Source organism: Lissotriton helveticus, chromosome 1_1 (genome assembly GCF_964261635.1).
Source record: "Lissotriton helveticus chromosome 1_1, aLisHel1.1, whole genome shotgun sequence".
NCBI lineage: Eukaryota > Metazoa > Chordata > Amphibia > Caudata > Salamandridae > Lissotriton > Lissotriton helveticus.
In genome coordinates, this window is record NC_136057.1 from 1736154404 (window position 1) to 1736168788 (window position 14385).

Here is a 14385-nt window from a genome sequence, read left to right on the forward strand (position 1 = left end):
TGCAAATTAGTCTGTCCCTGGCCCAGTGCATCATGGGAACAGGGCAGACCAGACTACAAAAGCCAATTCTTACACTGGGAAGGAAACAAGCTTCCGGGGACCGGTTTCTGCCATTTCAGGCGTCTCCGGCCCGGCTTGCTTGAATCCTGATGGTGCAATGAGCAAGGGACTCACATCTGAGTATACCCTTCCACGCTTAGGGTGGACAAAATTATTTACAACAAGGGGTTGTGATGGACAGAGTCTCTGAATTAAGCAGAGTACTCTCACCCAGTCAAGAGATCAGGGCTAGATCCAACACCGTTTTTTAGCTCATTGCACCATCCCAGTTTCAGAACCTGGCTGTATGCAAATTAGTCTGTCCCTGGCCCAGTGCATCATGGGAACAGGGCAGACCAGACTACAAAAGCCAATTCTTACACTGGGAAGGAAACAAGCTTCCGGGGACCGGTTTCTGCCATTTCAGGCGTCTTCGGCCCGGCTTGCTTGAATCCTGATGGTGCAATGAGCAAGGGACTCACATCTGAGTATACCCTTCCACGCTTAGGGTGGACAAAATTATTTACAACAAGGGGTGGTGATGGACAGAGTCTCTGAATTAAGCAGAGTACTCTCACCCAGTCAAGAGATCAGGGCTAGATCCAACACCGTTTTTTAGCTCATTGCACCATCCCAGTTTCAGAACCTGGCTGTATGCAAATTAGTCTGTCCCTGGCCCAGTGCATCATGGGAACAGGGCAGACCAGACTACAAAAGCCAATTCTTACACTGGGAAGGAAACAAGCTTCCGGGGACTATAGGTGTGGCAGGGTATACTCAGACATGAGTCCCTTTCTCACTGCTCCATCAGGATTCAAGCAAGCCGGGCCGAAGAGGCTGAAATGCCAGAAACCGGTCCCCGGTAGCTTGTCTCCTTTCTGGTGAAGAATTGGCTTGGTAGTTTGGTCTGCCCTGTTCCCATGATGCACTGGGCCAGGGACAGACTAATTTGCATATAGCCAGGTTCTGAGCTGGGATGGGGCAGTGAGATAAATAACGGTGATGGATCAAGCCCTGATCTTTGGACTGGGTAAGAGTGGTCTGCTTAATTCAGATACTCTGTTCATCACCACCCCCTTTTCTGTATCGTTTTTGGCCACTATAGGTGTGGCAGGGTATACTCAGACATGAGTCCCTTTCTCACTGCTCCATCAGGATTCAAGCAAGCCGGGCCGAAGAGGCTGAAATGCCAGAAACCGGTCCCCGGTAGCTTGTCTCCTTTCTGGTGAAGAATTGGCTCGGTAGTTTGGTCTGCCCTGTTCCCATGTTGCACTGGGCCAGGGACAGACTAATTTGCATATAGCCAGGTTCTGAGCTGGGATGGGGCAGTGAGATAAATAACGGTGATGGATCAAGCCCTGATCTTTGGACTGGGTAAGAGTGGTCTGCTTAATTCAGATACTCTGTTCATCACCACCCCCTTTTCTGTATCGTTTTTGGCCACTATAGGTGTGGCAGGGTATACTCAGACATGAGTCCCTTTCTCACTGCTCCATCAGGATTCAAGCAAGCCGGGCCGAAGAGGCTGAAATGCCAGAAACCGGTCCCCGGTAGCTTGTCTCCTTTCTGGTGAAGAATTGGCTTGGTAGTTTGGTCTGCCCTGTTCCCATGATGCACTGGGCCAGGGACAGACTAATTTGCATATAGCCAGGTTCTGAGGTGGGATGGGGCAGTGAGATAAATAACGGTGATGGATCAAGCCCTGATCTTTGGACTGGGTAAGAGTGGTCTGCTTAATTCAGATACTCTGTTCATCACCACCCCCTTTTCTGTATCGTTTTTGGCCACTATAGGTGTGGCAGGGTATACTCAGACATGAGTCCCTTTCTCACTGCTCCATCAGGATTCAAGCAAGCCGGGCCGAAGAGGCTGAAATGCCAGAAACCGGTCCCCGGTAGCTTGTCTCCTTTCTGGTGAAGAATTGGCTTGGTAGTTTGGTCTGCCCTGTTCCCATGATGCACTGGGCCAGGGACAGACTAATTTGCATATAGCCAGGTTCTGAGCTGGGATGGGGCAGTGAGATAAATAACGGTGATGGATCAAGCCCTGATCTTTGGACTGGGTAAGAGTGGTCTGCTTAATTCAGATACTCTGTTCATCACCACCCCCTTTTCTGTATCGTTTTTGGCCACTATAGGTGTGGCAGGGTATACTCAGACATGAGTCCCTTTCTCACTGCTCCATCAGGATTCAAGCAAGCCGGGCCGAAGAGGCTGAAATGCCAGAAACCGGTCCCCGGTAGCTTGTCTCCTTTCTGGTGAAGAATTGGCTTGGTAGTTTGGTCTGCCCTGTTCCCATGATGCACTGGGCCAGGGACAGACTAATTTGCATATAGCCAGGTTCTGAGCTGGGATGGGGCAGTGAGATAAATAACGGTGATGGATCAAGCCCTGATCTTTGGACTGGGTAAGAGTGGTCTGCTTAATTCAGATACTCTGTTCATCACCACCCCCTTTTCTGTATCGTTTTTGGCCACTATAGGTGTGGCAGGGTATACTCAGACATGAGTCCCTTTCTCACTGCTCCATCAGGATTCAAGCAAGCCGGGCCGAAGAGGCTGAAATGCCAGAAACCGGTCCCCGGTAGCTTGTCTCCTTTCTGGTGAAGAATTGGCTTGGTAGTTTGGTCTGCCCTGTTCCCATGATGCACTGGGCCAGGGACAGACTAATTTGCATATAGCCAGGTTCTGAGCTGGGATGGGGCAGTGAGATAAATAACGGTGATGGATCAAGCCCTGATCTTTGGACTGGGTAAGAGTGGTCTGCTTAATTCAGATACTCTGTTCATCACCACCCCCTTTTCTGTATCGTTTTTGGCCACTATAGGTGTGGCAGGGTATACTCAGACATGAGTCCCTTTCTCACTGCTCCATCAGGATTCAAGCAAGCCGGGCCGAAGAGGCTGAAATGCCAGAAACCGGTCCCCGGTAGCTTGTCTCCTTTCTGGTGAAGAATTGGCTTGGTAGTTTGGTCTGCCCTGTTCCCATGATGCACTGGGCCAGGGACAGACTAATTTGCATATAGCCAGGTTCTGAGCTGGGATGGGGCAGTGAGATAAATAACGGTGATGGATCAAGCCCTGATCTTTGGACTGGGTAAGAGTGGTCTGCTTAATTCAGATACTCTGTTCATCACCACCCCCTTTTCTGTATCGTTTTTGGCCACTATAGGTGTGGCAGGGTATACTCAGACATGAGTCCCTTTCTCACTGCTCCATCAGGATTCAAGCAAGCCGGGCCGAAGAGGCTGAAATGCCAGAAACCGGTCCCCGGTAGCTTGTCTCCTTTCTGGTGAAGAATTGGCTTGGTAGTTTGGTCTGCCCTGTTCCCATGATGCACTGGGCCAGGGACAGACTAATTTGCATATAGCCAGGTTCTGAGCTGGGATGGGGCAGTGAGATAAATAACGGTGATGGATCAAGCCCTGATCTTTGGACTGGGTAAGAGTGGTCTGCTTAATTCAGATACTCTGTTCATCACCACCCCCTTTTCTGTAAGGATCTGGAGGGGCAGATGTACTCGCACACAGATATCAAGACGGCGGGCCTTCTAAAATCTAAGCTGCTTGAATTCAAAGAAGAGGCAAATAGGGAGGTGAAATTCCTTGGAAAACATGCGAAGGCGAGGTGCTATGGCGAGGGTGACAGGCCAGGGCGTACACTGGCGAATATGATTAGACAAAACAAGGATGTTACTTTTGTGCATGAGATTAGAGGTGTGAATGGTGAGGTTGTCAGAGGCCAAAGGGAAGTACTAAATGAGTTTCATACTTTCTACTCCAATCTTTATAAAACAGCTGGGGTGTCCGAATCTGCAAATATGTTAGAATTTCTAGAGTCCAGTGCACTTGCATGGTTTAATGAAAATCACAGAATATATATGGATTTGCCCATCACAAAAGAAGATGTAGCGCAAGTGATAAAAAGTCTCCCGTTCCAGATGGACTAACAACCGCTTTTTATAAAACCTATGTTGAAGAGTTGACACCCTGGTTACTAGCAGTGTACGAGGAGGCTATGGAAGAGGAAGTCTTGCCCCCATTCATGCGAGAAGCCATGATTATCGCCCTATTGAAGCCGGAAAAGGAGGAAATAGAGTTAGACTCTTATAGGCCGCTATCTCTGATAAATGTGGATGTCAAGATTTATGCAAAATTATTGGCTAACCGTCTTCAGCCGATGCTCCCAATGATCGCACTCCCTGACCAGTCAGGATTTATCCCAGGGAGGTCGACGTCGCATAATCTGCGCACGCTATTTTCAGTTATACATTATTTACATCCCAGTCTCCAGGCCTCTGCAATATTTTTAGACGCGACTAAAGCGTTTGATTCCTTAGAATGGCCATACCTTTTCCTGGTGTTACAACGCATGGGATTCAGGGCCAGATGTAGGTGGCCATTTACCGACTGGTAACGGCCGATTTCGGCCGTTACCGACCGGTAAATGGGTTTTCGGTATGTAGGGGTCCAATTTTACCGATTCGGTAAATTTACTGAATCGGTAAATTTACCGAATCGGTAAAATACAGAATCGGTATTTTTACCGATTCTGTAACTTTCATATGTAGGTGGTACTCTTCTGAGTCCCAAAGGCCTTACAGATTCGGTATTTTACCACCCAATCCAATTGGGTGGTAAAATACCGAATCCAGGTGTGCATGCACATGTGTGCATGCACACCTATGCCATGTGACAGACAGACATGCCCTTAGGGCATGTCTGTGTGCCACACGGCACACATGCCTGTATTTGGGGTGCTAGAGAGTGTCAAAGTGACACCCCCTGCACCCTTGCTGGAATCGGTATTTACCGAATCGGTAAATACCGATTCGGTAATGCCCATTGATTCCTATGGGCTTCAATGCCCATAGGAATCAATGGGCATTACCAGATCGGTATTTGCAGATTCGGTAAATACCGATTTGTACAGAATCGGTAATTCAATTACCGATTTTCCCTACAGCTCACACCTTCATATTTACCAATTCATAAATACCGAATCGGTAAAATTCGGAATTTATGAATCGGTAAATACAAATTACCTACATCTGGCCCTCAGTCCTTTATTTATAAAGCGGATTAGGTTATTGTATGAGAGCCCTACGGCCCATATTAGAGTGAATGGCATGGTGTCGGACTCTTTCCAGATCTCAAGAGGGACAAGACAGGGATGTCCGCTGTCGCCGTTACTATTCGCCATAGCTATGGAACCATTAGCAGCAAGGATAAGACAACACCATACTGCTAGAGGCATAGCGTTCATTACTCGAAGCCTTCTGATCTCCTTATATGCTGATGATGTCACACTACACATTCTAAACCCAGAAGAAAATCTTGACTCAGTGTTGCGTGAATTCATAAGATTTGGGGGGTTTGCTGTAATATCTATAAACTGGGCAAAGTCAGTGATTTTCCCGCTAACAGATGGAACTAGGGAGATTTCTTCTGAGTTTCCCCTACGATGGGAGGCCACCGAGGTCAAATATTTGGGTGTGTGGCTAAGCAGGAACCTCCAGGACATCTGGAACCTACATTTTGGAAGGGCCTATTCGTGGTTAGAGGGGAAAGTTGCCCTTTGGTCCAAGCTGCCTCTATCTGTGGCAGGTAAGGTGGCAGTGGCAAAGATGGTCATCCTGCCTAAATTCCTTTATTTATTTGTGAATGTGCCGATTCCTCTCACCAAGCATTTTTTCGGACACTTGCGTTCACAGCTGTTGTCCCTGGTGTGGACAAATGGGCAGGCCAGAGTGTCCTGGAGCCTCCTGACCCTTCCCCTGAGAAAGGGTGGACTGGGTGCCCCAGACATGCAGTTATATGCCCTATGTGCGCAAGCTCAGTTCCTTCACTTTTGGGTGCATGAGACTCCATTTGAGCCTCACGTTGCCGTTGAGCGGGACGCTGTAGCTCCGGTGCCACTGGCCGTTGCTCTATATCAAAAAGTGAAGCACCGGAGAGAAGACGTTGATACTGCTGAAACATTACACTGGGTGTGGCGCGAATTGCAAGGAGGGCGGGTGTCCCGATACTTTACGCACCATCCATGTTATCAGAACATAACCCTATGTTGCCATGCATGGAGGGGGGTATTGGAAAGGCCTTAGATGAACGTATGAAGTTGAAAACTTTCGCTGATCTCTATCCAGATAACAATTTCAGACCTCCCCCGCTTGAAGCAGACGGACATGAAGTTCCTTTTGCTGAAAAATTCCTATATCATAAAATACGCACTGTGTGCCGTGCGCTATGTATGAGCTTCCCTGAGGCCCCCCGACACTGTTAGTGCTGGAAAATGTTCTTAAAACGCTCTCGGCTTGGAAGTTAGTAACACGCCTATACACAATAATGCAGACTACTTATCCGATTCTGAAGCCCAAGTCCATGGAACTATGGAATAGCGAATTAAACCCGCAGATGACGGAGGAACAGTGGGAATACTGTTGTGGCCAATTGTCCGATCTGTCCCCCAACTATCACCTGAGATTGATCCATTTCAAATTCCTACATAGATATTACCGGACACCGGTTAGCCTACATCGTATGCGTCTGAGAGAGGATGATAGATGCTGGAGGTGTGGATATGAACAGGCAACGTTTTTGCATGTAGCTTGGGAATGCCCGAAGTTGAGCATGTTTTGGGGGGAGGTGTTTGATGCAGTGAATAAAATTGTTGGCAGGGCTGATTCACCATCCCCGATGTTGGGTCTTCTAGGTATGTGCGAGGAACGGTGCCGAAGCGACGGAAGTTACATACACTCCTACTACTTTATGCCCGTAGACAGGTTGCTATACGGTGGGGTAGGAAACGGGTTCCAAAATGTAAAGATTGGCTATCTGACAAGACTTATGGGCACACTCAACTGAGATTATTCTGGGACCAGATGCCTTCCACTTCCCGACCAAATGATATATGGGAACCCTTCCTGGAATGGACACGGTCGACTGCCGACCAGCTTGTACAAGATGAAAATTCTGTAGATTAAAGAAGTAAGACTGGTTGAAATGTAACAATGATGTATATGACGCTGAGTGATGATGCCCCAGATGTATTGCAATGCCCAAAGATAAGGCTACCTATTTGTGTGAAATGCAATCTGCCTAGGTTATTGAGAAAAGTGTCTAATTTTGTACTTATGTCCCCTGACGATGTATGCTGAAATGTAACTGAAATATGTCTAACCTCCTTCTAAGTTGTAACAATGATATATGGATATTGGCAAACTACGAGGACAGAAATGTTCTGATTTGATATGTTATATGTATTGTGAGTGCGCTGTAGCTGGCTATTGGTTGGCACTTCGTGCCTGTTGTTATGTCTCCTGTTGAAATACCAATAAACACAACTTAAAAAAAAATTAAAATGTGTGATGTCTCATGTCCATATATTAGTTTGAATAAACTGCGGCCATTATGTACCTACAATGGCTCCCCTTGTCTGTTACTAAAATGGGAGAGGGTGCATTTAGATGACCAGGAGGGAACTGGTGGCCACTCACACATCTGGGAAGGGTCTGCAAAACAGAAACAGAGGACTGCATGGCCATAAACACATACACGCACAGTCTTATTAAAACTCCCAACATGCAAACTGCCAGCACAGGAAAACAAGGTGATCCACAGCACAGGCCACAATGATTCTTCACTGGTGCTTAATTTGAGCTGGTGTTTGAAGGTGAGGCCTACTGTCACTCATTTTTGGGTCCCAGTCCTAATTCCTTTACAAATTAAGCATTGATCTGCAATAACAAGTCAAAAGTTCCCAGTAAATCTGTTTATATTTTGTGAGGAAAAGAGATCAAATAGAAGCTTTACAGATCATTACCAATTTCTTGGAATTAAAAATGTGTGCTTAAAACTGTGGTTCGCAAACCGGTCATAGGATGCTTATTTCCAGTCCAGGGAGGACCTGACCTGGCAGTTTGGGCTGGACTGATCCCATTGGGCGCAGGGTCAAGACTGAGTTGCATATGGCTGGGTCCAAACTGGAATGGCATGGTGAGCAAAAAAACGATGGCTTTAGGCCCAGATCTCTGTACTGAGGTGAATGTATGACATTGTTCTGCATTCTGTCCATCAATTTTTCTTTTTGCATTTGTCACCCCAAGTGGGATGGGTATGCTCAGACGTGAGCCCCATGCTCTCCATGCCACTGGAGTCACGCTATCCTGGCTGATGAGGGCTGAAAGCCCGAAACTGGTCCTAGGATGCCTGTTTTCAGTCCAGGGAGGACCTGGCCTGGCAGTTTGGGCTGGACTATTCCCATTGGGCGCAGGGTCAAGTCTGATTTGCATATAGCTGGGTCCAAACTGGAATGGCATGGTGAGCAAAAACGAAGATGAATTTAGGCCCAGATCTCTGTACTGGGGTGAATGTATGACATTGTTCTGCATTCTGTCCATCAATTGTTCTTTTTGCATTAAAACTGTGGTTGTGTCAGACTTTCATGGCAGTTAGCACAATTAGAAGGCAAATCACTTACTAGATATCCTCTGTATTCTACCAATGTATTAATCTAAATGTCATTTAAATGAGCTTCTAGAGCACAAGAGCCTTCACAAACCTATTGTAATAGCACTCAACATGCCAACGGTAGATCAGAAATCCACAAATAAATAACACATACTTCAGGGAGATGCTGCAAGGATCAAAACTAACAGTTGTATATGTTTAGACAACTCAGATTGCAGTGATATTTTAAACTGTATCAATGCACAATAACACAAAAACACCTCCACTACTGAAATCTTGACTATACAATATCGATCCGTAAACACCCAGCAAAGCCCACAGAAAATAACTTCCTCTCAAATTTCTAAGGATGGATTTAGAATAGCACATTCGCCTGGTCACTAGCAAATGATTTTTTGAAACTATGGTTGAAACATGCAACAAAGAGGTATTGACATATTGAATTCACACTAAGAAGATCTCTGAAGGGGATATTATGACTTCACTACATTTTGGACAGTTTACAGACTATACATGTTTTTCACTTCCTGACTTGTGATCTTAGAAGATGTTTGGCTTTTTCGGGATTCACACTTATGTAAAAAGATATTAAGTAAAGCACAGTTTTTACCGCGTTCTTTGAACGCACAACGATATGTGATTGACCAGAAAAGGCCTTTTGTGCAGTCACATGGGTTTTGTTCACTTACTCATAACACGGACTGTTGTATTTGAGGACCTCTCGAAGAGCTTCCCGTTGGGCCTCAGGTCGAGCTGAGCCAGGCAGGTGTACTCGGCCTCGTGGTCCTCTCTCTGTGCCGTGATGCGATAGGATACGGTGACATTGGTGCTTCCCTTGGTGTGGTCACTTCCATACGTCTCTCTATGCAGCGTCTCATTTCCTCGTTTGATAAACACGACGAGATTTCGCTCCGGCGCAATGTGTTTAACATCACATATGAGTTCATAGGACCGGCTCACCTCCATTCCCTGGGGAATGTTAATCCTTACATCCTCAGGAGGCACTAGAGGGTCAGAAAACAAAACACATTTTACCGTTGTAAGCAAGGGAAGGTGTCGTAGCACAAACTAATTACTTTGCAATTTTATTTTTTAAATGTACTTTTATTCAAAGTTATCATAGGAATGTAAAAAACAAATAAACAGACCCCGAACCGTGACATTGTCAAAACATAGGGGCAGATTTACAAGCTCCTTGCGTCATTTTTGCGCCGCCGTTGCGTCACTTTTTGTGACGCAGCAGCGTAAAAATGCAGCCCATTTACAACGTGACACATCTAGGGAGATGCGTCACGTTGTAAAGCCCTGCGTCACATTGTACTTGCGTCAGGTATAATGTATGCAGGGTGGGCGTTCCAACGCAAAAAAGCCTTGCAGATGTGACGCAGGGAAATCTACAAGATTTCCCTGCGCCACTTCTAGGATGCCCCTGCGTCAAATTCTTACGCCTGCTTAAAGCAGGCGTAAGGAGTGACGCAGCACAATGAGGATAGGCCTCCTCCTGCATTGCTGGAGTTGCATCGTGCTTGCGACACGACTCCAGCAATGCGTGACTTTTGCGTCAACAGATGCATCAGAATTTCTGACGCATCTGTCAATCCTTGCGACATAGTGCGCCATATTGCGGCGCATCCATAGTGGCGCAAGGGTTTCTCAGGGTGGCGCAGGGAATGTGACGCATCTTTACAGATGCATCACTTTCTTGTAAATCTGCCCCTTAGCACTTTTCATGCCTGCACAGAAAAAGTACAAGGGGCAGATTTACAACCCCCTTGCGTCAATTTTGCGCCGCTGTTGCGTCACTTTTGTGATGCAGCAGCAGCGTAAAAGTTGCGGCCCATTTACAACGTCATCACATTTTATGGCACAAGGGAACCCAAGGAAGCAATATGCTAGGGACCTTAGGGAGTTATATCTTTGCACAGGACAGTGGTCCCTAGACAATTTAAATTTTCAAAAAATAAATATAGGCTAAATAGACACTATGGGCTAGATGTAGGTAAATGATATTTACCGATTCATAAATACCGAATTTTACCGATTCGGTATTTATGAATCGGTAAATATGAAGGGGGGAGATGTAGGTATTTCCAGATGTGGAAATATCGAATCGTTAAAATTCGGTATTTACCGATTCGGTAAATACCGAATCGGTATTCCCTATTGATTCCTATGGGCTGTGAAGCCCATAGGAAAGAATGGGAAATACCGATTCGGTAATTACCGAATTGGTAAATACCGAATTCTGCAAGGGTGCAGGGGGTGTCACTTTGACACCCTCTGTCACCCCAAAAATAGGCATGTGCGCCATGTGGCACACAGACATGCCCTAAGGGCATGTCTGTCTGTCACATGGCTAGGTGTGCATGCACACATGTGCATGCACACCTGAATTCGGTATTTTAACACATAATAGGATTGTGTGGTAAAATACCAAATTTGTAGGGCCTTTGGGACTCAGAAGAGTCCCACCTACATCTGAGATTTACCGAATCGGTAAAAATACCGATTCGGTATTTTACAGAATCGGTAAATTTACCGAATCGGTAAATTTACAGATTCTGTAAAATTAAGGGCCCTACATCTCAAAATCCAATTACCGGTCGGAAAAGGCCGAATTCGGCCGTTACCGACCGGTAATTGGCCACCTACATCTGGCCCCAAATTCATTGTCCTGCCGGACAGTTTTAATTTCAGATGAATAAAATATACAAAAGATCCAGTGTGATAACAGCAGGACACCAGCCGATGTCTAACTAGCACACTTAGGAAGGGGACAAACAAGAATATTTGAGGCAATTAAACAGTCTGTGTATTAAAATTCACAATCAGACAATATGAATTGCACACTATTGTTGACGTTATTTAGCACAGTTCTTACACATATAGTGTGCCTAGCAACTCACTACACATACGCCCCAACACCACCTTTCAGCTTCACGTCGGCAACCAGAGAAGATATCTTGCAAAGAGCCCCCCTGCGGGGCGCGTTGGGCATTGCAGCTCCGGCCCAAAGAGGAGCTGCCAGATGATGAAGCAAGACACCCTTCGAGGTGTGTGAGGGCTCTTGCTCCTAACTGGAGCTACTCCCCCTTTTCTTTTCCTTGCGAACACCTCTCCTCCCTTTCCACTGTCCTCCTTAGGAACTGCATACTCTTGCTTTTGTCATAGCTACCTGGGGCCTGTATGCTGGACCTACCAAGCCGCTGTCCCTCCTTGGGAAGATTAGCAGCATTATAGAGAGCAATGAGAACAAGGAGGTAAGTACCATTAGCATAAATATAGGTAATCGTCAAGGAATGATAAACTGCATTCACCATATGCCCTCAAATTTGCAATAGGTAGGGAAACGTTGCAAGAACAGACAAATAAAAAAGGTTAACTTTTTTGCTCTAAAGGGATGGAAAGTTTGTTTGGGGTAGATTATCTTAGTGGGGGGCATAAGAAGCAAGAGTTTAAAATTGCTCTCCAGTAAATAGTGATGATTATTGGGGGGGTGATGAAGGGGAGGGTGGACTGATAGTGAGGGAGGGACAGTGGATCATGTAGAACAGTCTCTCCAATCCTACCTGTGCTTGGTGTATGTGTAGTGGTGATCAGTGAAGGGGCTCAGGGCTGACTACCAAATAGCATATCATTGGGTGACAGCGGGTGGGTGGATAAAGCTCAGCTGACTCCCTGGGACTGATCTGCATTTGCTAGTAAATAATCTCATAGTGATTGCCAATTATCTTTTGATCCAGAGGTTGGAGTTTGAAGAGTTGCATATATCTCACTGGTAGTGTTGCAGTACGCCATGCTGGGGAGCCATTTGGCAGCGGCAGGGATGTTACCTACCCCAGTGTAGTGCCCACCCACCTACACCATGTTTTTGGGAAGGTCTGAAACATATCCCAATAGGGTGAGTAGCAGTTCTATTTCCAGGTCAATCTTCCGCATTTGCGTTAACTTGGAGAAGATCTCACCCCAGTAAGTTGCTACAAATCTACAGGACCAAAACATGTCGAGAAAGTATGCTCTTGGAAGAAGGCATTTCGTAAAATTGGAGGAGTGTGTTTTATCATACTTGCTTTGATTAGCTGGAGTAATGCATGTGCGTCACAAGAACATAAAGCACAGAACAGAAGTTTGTGACAATGATTGGGCACCACCATTCAGGAATGTGCACAGCATGCATCCTACATCTTATCTGTAAGGGGCCTACCGAGGTCCCGTTTCCAAGTCTATATGAGTTTTGCATCATGTAATGGGACCAATGCAACACAAGCTCGATAAAGTCTGGACACTAGTCTCACTCCATCTGAATCACTAATCACTAATGTTAGGGGGGAACTTGTCTTGTGCTAGAGGTGGTATAGCTCACAGGATGTTGTGGATGCGGTGCATAATAAAATGGTCCATTGGCGTCATTGAAGCGCAGGTCCGTGGAGTGCGTTAGCATATACCCCTCCGGGAATGGATCCCCAAAAGTGTGCAGACCGTGTTGTGACAGGGTACGCTTTTCTAATGTTTCACAGGTAATGGGCAGCCAGGGGCTATCTGTCAGTGTCAAGGCCAGTGAAGAAGGGTTCCACCTAAAAGTCATGGGAGTTTCCTCCATGCCCAGCAGGTGGTGGACTGTGTTTGAACATTCTTGCGGTTCAAAGGAATCCCTTTTGGTAGGATGGACGCTAGAGGAGTGGGTGCAGAAAGCTCCATCTCCGGTTTGATGTATAGTAATCTGGCATTAGCATGATGTCAATGGTGGGTATATTGGCACAGTGCGGCCAAATAATGTAGCTGAAAATGAGGCACATCAAACCTGCCCCACTTAGAAGGGATCACCAATGTGTCCTGACACGCGGATGCCGACCGGCCCAGAAAAGTTTAAGGAGTAGGCCTTGAAGTGTTAAAAAGAACAAATTTGTAAGTGGCATGGGAATGTTAAGGAACAAGTATAGGAAGTGGGGCAGGATCACCATTTTTATAATCGCAATCCTGCCTGCTAATGAAAGAGGTAGCCAAATCCACTCATCAATTTGAGTCGATAGTAAATCAATAGCGGGACCTTAGTTCAGTCACGCCACCTGCTCCCTGTCAGGATGGAGTATGATGCTGAGATATTTAACCAGTCCGTCACACCAAGTAGTGGGTAATCACCCAATGTCTGCTTTGTGGTAGGGGTGATGGGAAAAAAATTCAGACTTGGACCAATTGATCCGAAGCCCAAAGTTGATCCCAAATCACATCAGTTTGTGCAGAATTGGAGTTACGTTCTCCTCTGGGAAACGGATAAAAATAATATAACATCTGTGTAGAGGAAGATAAGTCGAGGGCCATTTTTTAATTGAAAACCGCATATAGGTGGTGAATGTGTAGATGATGGACCGTAGGGTCCATTGCTGTAATGAATAGCAGTGGTGAAAGTGGGCATCCCTGACAGGTACCTCTCATTACGGGAAATGGCTCTGTGATTAAGCCATTAACCCTGAGGCGTACGGTAGGGTGCGTATAAAGGCGGTTGATCAAGGAGGATAAACCCAGGGGTACACCCATTTTTTTAGTACAGCACAGAGAAAAGGCTATTCCAAGGAGATAAACGCTTTTTCAGGGTCTAATAGAGCTATCATGGCTGGGATATCTGAAGATATTCTATGTAGTAAGGAGAACACTGCCCGTAAGTTCAGCAATTTTGTGCGGTGGGGAAAGAATCCCAACTGCGCAGGAGAGATGATTTGTTCTGTCAGTATGGAGAGACGGTTGGAGAGAACTTATGGCAATATTTTGTTATCTAGATTGAGGAAGGACAAGGGTCTGTATGAGCCGCAAACTCAGGGATCCGTACCAGGTTTAGAAAGAAGAGTGACTACAGCCTCTCGCATCGACGGTGGTAGAGCGCCTA

At 46.2% G+C, this 14385-nt stretch overlaps 1 protein-coding gene across 2 annotated transcripts in view; it reads right to left on the bottom strand.

Moving 5' to 3' along the window:
• Window positions 1-14385, bottom strand: part of LOC144833910 (intercellular adhesion molecule 1-like) — a 253982-nt gene that overhangs the window by 98254 nt on the left and 141343 nt on the right. For both annotated transcript variants that reach the window (XM_078689199.1, XM_078689200.1), the window contains one exon: window positions 9194-9508. In XM_078689199.1, coding sequence (XP_078545325.1) covers window positions 9194-9508 — 315 coding nt within the window. The remainder of the gene's footprint in view (window positions 1-9193; window positions 9509-14385) is intronic.